Source organism: Elaeis guineensis, chromosome 6 (assembly GCF_000442705.2).
Source record: "Elaeis guineensis isolate ETL-2024a chromosome 6, EG11, whole genome shotgun sequence".
Lineage (NCBI taxonomy): Eukaryota > Viridiplantae > Streptophyta > Magnoliopsida > Arecales > Arecaceae > Elaeis > Elaeis guineensis.
Genome location: NC_025998.2, coordinates 127,104,050 through 127,111,196, shown reverse-complemented (window position 1 = coordinate 127,111,196; position 7,147 = coordinate 127,104,050). Strand labels below are relative to the sequence as shown.

At 35.4% G+C, this 7,147-nt stretch overlaps 1 protein-coding gene across 2 annotated transcripts; it reads left to right on the top strand.

The window, feature by feature from the left end:
* The first annotated feature begins 259 nt into the window (after positions 1 to 259).
* On the top strand, positions 260 to 4,415 carry LOC105046629 (uncharacterized). 2 transcript variants are annotated; one of them, XM_010925278.3, is made up of 5 exons: positions 260 to 458; positions 2,138 to 2,211; positions 2,342 to 2,421; positions 3,341 to 3,492; positions 4,141 to 4,415. In XM_010925278.3, the coding sequence occupies exons 1-5, from the start codon at positions 326 to 328 to the stop codon at positions 4,212 to 4,214; spliced, it is 513 nt and encodes a 170-aa protein (XP_010923580.1). In that variant the 5' UTR covers positions 260 to 325; the 3' UTR covers positions 4,215 to 4,415. The 2 variants fall into 2 exon arrangements, with proteins under 2 accessions (XP_010923580.1, XP_010923581.1); XM_010925279.4 differs by having other exon boundaries at positions 3,341 to 3,496.
* The last annotated feature ends 2,732 nt before the right edge of the window (positions 4,416 to 7,147 follow it).

The following is a 7,147-nucleotide window of genomic DNA, read 5'->3' as shown; positions in this document are numbered from 1 at the left end:
CTACATTAAAGAGATTTTTCAATGCATCTTTCACACTAATTTTTGGATGTTTTATTTTTTAAAATTTTTATAGATGGATACATACTCATTTTAATTAATTAATTTATCCGTTTTATCAAAAAAATCCATTTCTATTTTTCCAAATTTCCAATTCCAAATCCGCCTTCTCGTTGTTGGATTCGGGTGGGGTAATATGTGGGTCCGATCAAGGATTGCCCGAATCGAAATCGGACCTCACGCCCGGTTCTTAACTTTTGGTAGCCAAAGGGAGAGACTTTGCGCGGTGATCGCAACGAGGGCGAGGGGAAGCGAGGTGGGTTCAGGGATGAAGGGGAAGCGAGCGAAGGAGGAGGAGGTGATGGAAGGTATAGCATCCATCGCCTTGTTGCCTTGCGGATCGATCTCCGGCCATTTCATCCGGCTCCCGGACTCCATCTGCTACGGCCTTCATGGCACTGGTATGGACTTCCAACCCAAATTATTGTCTTTTTGATGCATTTTATTCATTTCGAACTGCTTTTCCTTGTGAATTTCTCTTCTTTTATCAGCCATTCTTGGTAACTTTTAAGTTAGAGTAGCATTAATATGGCTGTTTGGGTGTTAAAAGAGGTTAATTTCTTGCAGGGTTTAGGGTTTTAGAGCAAATGCAATAGCTCCATACTATCGCGTTTGGAAACTGAAGTAATGTTTTTCGTTCATTAATTGCGATTTTTTTCTGTTAATTTTATGGTGAATTTGGATAATTTGATGTCTTCATGAGGTACTGCGAGGTAGTATGGGGAAGGTAAAGATCATCCCGAGGTTGAGAAAATAGTAATAGTAAAAAAAACAGAAAAAAGACATGTGGCGAACTGGGATACTTATTGAATTCTGGTTTATATTGTTTCATGATTGAAATATGAAGCTCCTTTAACAATGCTAAGGAGATTGGTGAATGACAAGGTGAATCCTTTTTCACCGCACTTCCTGTGTTCTTTTGTTTTCTGGGTAGAAGCAAAATGTTCCTAATTCTCAAATCGAGTACAACATTCTGTCTTTCAAGGTCAATGTTTCCCCCCACTGCTCTAAGATGAAGTCTTTTAACATGCAGTGGACCAAGACTTGCAACATGCCAGTGCCTTGAGCAAAATATGTCTAACTAGGTTTTCTACACATGCCCCAATTGCTTCAAAATGATTTATTTTGCAAATATATGCTTGATTGTTCTGTAATCTCAATCTTCTTCTGATTCCCTCGCTCTATCCTTTCAATTATTTAAAAAAAAAAAAAAAGCTAGAAACTTGTAGGTATATCTCAAGTTCCCCATCATTGGAATGATGGATATCTGACAGCAGTGTGACACCAAGACCCATACTCCGAACCACCATAGACCTATTTGAGGCAGTCACATCTATCTCTGCATCCTTCCTTATGATTAAACTAAGGTAGTGAAATGCCTTCGGCACTGTTCAAGAATGTAAACGTGTCATGTGCTCAATTAATGATCACAAGGAGGTATTGGATACTGGGCAGGAGAGCAAATGGTTGAATCAGCTATACAATGTAGACATTCTGAACTACAAGATACAAATCAAATTGTTTGATGCACAAACCCATACTGCAGGTATTATTTGGTTATCATACTCTGGTCTTTCGAAAGTTTCTCAAAGTTAATATTTTATATCAAGGTTAAATGTTCAGATTTCTCTCTAGAATGCCTGTTTGCTTTGTTCGAGTTGGATGAGGGGTAAATGCTCCTGACATGCATAGCATTTGGTGCTTGTCCATGCATAGGAGGATGATTGTTGTTCTGCAAACAGGCTGAAGAAACATTAATGGTGAAAAATCAGTGCTTTGAAGCATAGTTTAGGTTGGTGGCGTTCTCGAGTTATGATGTTACAATGGTGAAACAAATGCAAGTTACAATCAGTAGGCTTTTTTTTTTTTTCTGTGTGTGTGTGAAGAATGACTTCTTTTGTGCAAGATGAGAAGAAAAAAAAGTTCTGCATTGAATTCAACGACTGATTTTGTACCATACAAATCACTGTAGATAATATCCTTTTATTTTTCTTTCCTCCTTTTTTGATTACATTTATTTTTTGTTCCTCGATAAGTGAAAATAACTGAAAATTACCATTAATTGTTTCTGTCATTTAAGAATTATCTTGTGAGAGGGAATGCAGCAGAGGAGAAGATTACCGCTTTATTAAGCTCTCAATCATTGATTATGCTGTAAGACTCATAATATAATTCTTTCCCAATTCCGCAGTTTTCCTATTTCTAAATTACATCAACGTTAGCTCTTTACCATAGCCTGCTTCCAGACTTTCTTTGCTCACAAAAGATAGTGAATGTTAAACAGAGCAAAAGAGACCGAGTGGTGATTGTGGAGTGCAGAGGACATGATGCTGCTCGGCTCCAAAATATTGATCATGCCCATGGGTAAGTCTGTCTGATAAACATCCACACGGTCAGAGATCAAAATATGCAGGAAATGCTCTAATAAACAATTAAGAAGTTATTTTTTTTCTCGTTCAAACCAGTTAACAGATTGGATTGGTCTATTGCATTTTGACCATCCAGTCATGGAATAAGAAGCTGGCTGGCATGTATGATTGCAAATATATTAATCAGTTCACCTGTCTTGATCCATGAGAATTGTTAGCCATTTCCTAATGAAGACTGTTCTTTTCTATAGAGCTTTTTTTTTTTTAATATATATATTGTTTTTTCTTTCTTTTTCTCTCTGCTGCTCAATCAACTCGTGCCAATGTCGGTAGTCTCTACATGTATGGATGCAGGACAAGATATCCAGAAGGAACTTTTGTAAATAATCATCTGAGCTAAGTGGTATTTGCCTATCGACCTTAATGGCTTCAGTTTGTTGGCCGCTGGCAAAGCGCTCCATTATTACAAAGATTAAAAAATAGCCTTTTCTTTTTCTTATTTCATAAAAAATAACTTGTGCTACTAATCTAAACTGTTGAGGTTCACTATTTTTGCCTTGTTTTCATATTTTTGCCTTGTTTCATTATATTTATGACCTGTAATGTGCATGGATATCATAAGAATAATAACTAATGCTTATTCACTCTTGTTCTCTTTTCGATAATGTTCTATTGAATCAGAATCTTGTTCATAGTCAGGAAAGATTATGTGATTATTGAACGTCTGTGTGCAAGGAACACATATTCAGGAGTAATTAGAATTTGTAGATTTAAATTCCTTTCATTTCTTTAGTTGCTTCATGTACATTCACGTTATGCATTCATATCCTATCCTTGATAGTTTCAAAACCCATTATAATTTCTTAAACTAGTTGGCTATTATTCAATGATTAATAGATATGTGATTCATGCAGGTGGGAAAAAGATGTTGTTGATGTGGTGGAACAGAAGCATGGAAAACAGAAGATTTCAATCTCTTTCGAGTGTGAGACACTGAAGGCAGAAAATGCTGCTGAAGAACACATCAAGAAGTACATGCCTAATTTAGCTGGACTTGATGCTGTTGGTAGGTATAAGGAGATATTTTGTAGTTTTGATCTTTGTATTTATAACTTATAAGATCTCTTTCTGCTGGGAAGATATAACATAGTTTGATGGGCAAAAGATTGCACGTTAACATATGAAACATGTATGCAAGATGAAATTTCTTACCCCCACCCACAAGACATTCTAATTACCATCTAGCAGAACACAGACCAGTGTGATCGCACCATGTTCACTATGAATGTCTGTTAAAAAATAAAAGAAAATGAAGGAAAAGATTATTGCACCTTGTTCCTCTTTTATGCATTTGCGTTGCACTATCGAATTAATTCCTAAAATAAATCTTTCAAAGGGACCATTTTTCACATAATTTCTCAAAATTGTTTTCCAGTTACTTAAATCTGCTGCATCTCCAATACCGATTTGGTCCTGCCAATATTTTTTTAAGATTCATCGGTAGGAATGTTGGGGGGGGGGGCTTGATACTTGCATCCAACTAATGATCAAGAACAAAAAATGCAAATCTTTACAAGGATGTTTCAATATTTTCATCAGCCAGGATTCTCTGTGGCATTTTAAACCAAAAAATAATTTTAAAAATAATGGAATAATTGCAAAGTTCAGTTTCTCTGGTTGATGTTCCCTCACTAGTTTGCTGTTCAAATTGCAGTAAATGTCGGTCCAATGATTATTTCTGGTCTTGAGTTTGAAGGGGATGATGATGAATCCGATGGCAAGGATTAAGAATGGAGACCTCTATGATGTGCAATATGAAGGAATTTTGTGTACCATGTAGCCTGTTGTATAAATTAGCTGTGTTTCTCTTTTTTTTCTTTGGAACTGATTTCACTCAGGTGAATTCCCTGCCATGTTTTCAATATGCAACACAATGCTTTAACACAGTTGATGCTGCTAAATACTAAAGCAAGCATTTTGCTTTATTCACTGAACAAGTCCCAGATGTCACTGGCTATTAGTGACATTCTTGTCTTTTGTGCAATCCGTGCTTCCAACTATGTACAACCAAGTGAGAAGCTGCATAATTTCCAGTTTCGGGTGTTCCACTTTTTAGTTGCTATGCAAATGCTTGCATCTTGATCTTAAAGTTCTGATTTATTTGACTGTTGAGATTAAAGATTCTAGCCTGTTTTGTTGCTTGTTATTGAAGGTGCACAGGTTGGATAATACTGTATTTATGACTACCATTTTTCTGTAACTCAAGAGTGTTGGACATGTCATTACGAGAAGTTCGCGCAGGTCATACTGCCAGTATCAAATCGCACTCGAACTGGCATGAGATCGTGATGTGCCAATCTCCATTCATATTGGATTTGTGTACAATCTCAGCACACCACACCGTCAGAACTGCAACAGCAAGAGCTAGTTTTTTTTCTTAGAGAGAAATCACAGTTTCAAAAGCACCAACCAAGGCCTTCACCCTGCTCTTCCTGGTCTGCACAAGCTTACTTGCAGTTTCTTCAATCACATGATTGAACAAACCTTTGGTGTCTTTCTTGTCCCGTACATCTTGATGTCTCAAAACAAACTGCTGGAGCATCTGAAGTGGGAGTATTTGAGGTTGCTGCACCAGTCTCTCTCTGCTTCCGAAAGTTTCTCCTCCCTAATTTTTTGCCATTCTGATTCTCACTCAACACTTTTTTGCTAGTCTGAATTTAAGTTTCCTTGGGCCATTATTCTCAGGCTGAAACCTAACCACCCTGCCACTCTGAAATTTTTGTAGTTTTGAAGTGTGGGAGATTTTCCTTCAGAGTGAATATATACTTCCAGTTCTGATTGGTGTCCTCTTGTTGTCACCATTTGAAACGGCAGCTTTGCTCCTTTGCTGGCAAGGGAAAACAGCAATAATGTTAGTTAGGATCATGAAAGATCCTATTTACAACTACTAAAATTATTTATTGGATGATCCAATGTTTTGCTGTATTCACTTGGGATATGGGTATTTCTTGTATGTGTAATACTAATAAGGTCTCAAATAATCGATGAAGTCAACCTTTGTACATTTAATGTTGGGCTGCCAATGTTTAACCAATTTAATTTGATTTAACTTGTTGTAGATTGAATTGAGTTATCTATTTATTAAAATGATCGAGTGCAGTTCTATCAAAAAAAAAAAAAAGATGATCGTGCAGAGCTAGACTTTTAATCCATTTAATAAATATATAAGCTTTGGGTTAATAGATTTCTGGCCTATGTATCAAATCAGTCTTATATAGTTGATCTGATCCGATTGCCACCCCTAAATATAAAGTGATTTGGCAACCAAAAGTGTCCCTATTAGGATAAAAGGTTTTTTGGGATCCTTTGGAAGGATAAAGTATACAACCCCTTCACGATTGTGATCATATAATACAAGAGCATCAAATCTTGGATACCCATGCTTGTATGTCGTGAAAGCGACCGACATGAACTGGGGCAATGTAAAAGTGCAGCATATGCAACCCCTCGGAGACTTGCGTTGCAATGCCTTTCAGCACTTCTTTCATTTATTTATTTATTTAATAATAATAATAATAATATTATTATTATTATATTATTATTATTATTTCAAATGTAGATATGCAAAAACCATGATATACCTAGAGCTTACTTTCTCCAATATTAGTGGAAAAAGATATGTCTACTTATGCATCACTATTTTTGAGAATGTAATCATGCATCACAATACACTTATGTTAAAAAAATCCATTAATTTTTGAGTTTTGTATTTTTCAGATTTTATCAATTGATCTAACTAATTAATGAGCTCTATATGATTATTCGCTTAATATTAATTGTTCTTATTGATGTTTATCTGTGTGCCTTCTAGTAAAATGCAATAGTACATTAATTGTTTCTTCCACAAGAAGGCCTTTTATTGCTACCTTTATGATTTTAGTCATTTCTGATAGGCATATTCAGGAACTGGGATACATTTTCTCATATAAATGTTGAGTAAATGAAGAAAAATAAAATATATAATTTCGTTGCACAAAATAGAATTTTGCATTTAAAATTGTGGGAAAAAGGTTGTGGGGGTCGAATCTTTAACTCTATTAGTTGAGGGTTGGAAAAAAAGAAAGAAAGGAGGAGGAAGCACGCTTAATGAATTAATTTTTCGAATATTTTATTTTTATTTTTTTTTATTTTTTTTCTTTCGCAAAAGTTTTCAGACTTTAAAATCTTGTTGATTTTGGATAATCCCATATTGGATAATTTAATCAATGCAAGGAGACTTTAGTGAAAGACAGTTGTTTAAGATCTAATTGGATCCGATGATTTTTGGGTTGAAGACTATATGTGTGAGCATTGTGTCAGCATGTGATTTATTCTCTAGCTCCCACCTATTTTAACCTTCCCGAGCTGTTAGAACTTTTTTTATGATTCTCAGCATGCAGTTAAATTTTAGCCCACTCTCCTATTTTTAACCTATCTCAGCCATGGAGACCTTTAGGAGTCTCCTAGCTTAACCACAACCATGGAGACCTTTATAAGCTTCAGAGAGGGCCAAATTCACTGTTAGAGAATGTATTCCACATGTTTTGATTCCAAGAACTCCATGTCCAATCCTTATTTTTTAATCATTAATTCACCAATATTTTTTTAAAATTTTTAAAATTTATTTATAAATATTAGCAACGATCTCTAATATTGGATAGGGTTTGCATCTTTTGCACAAA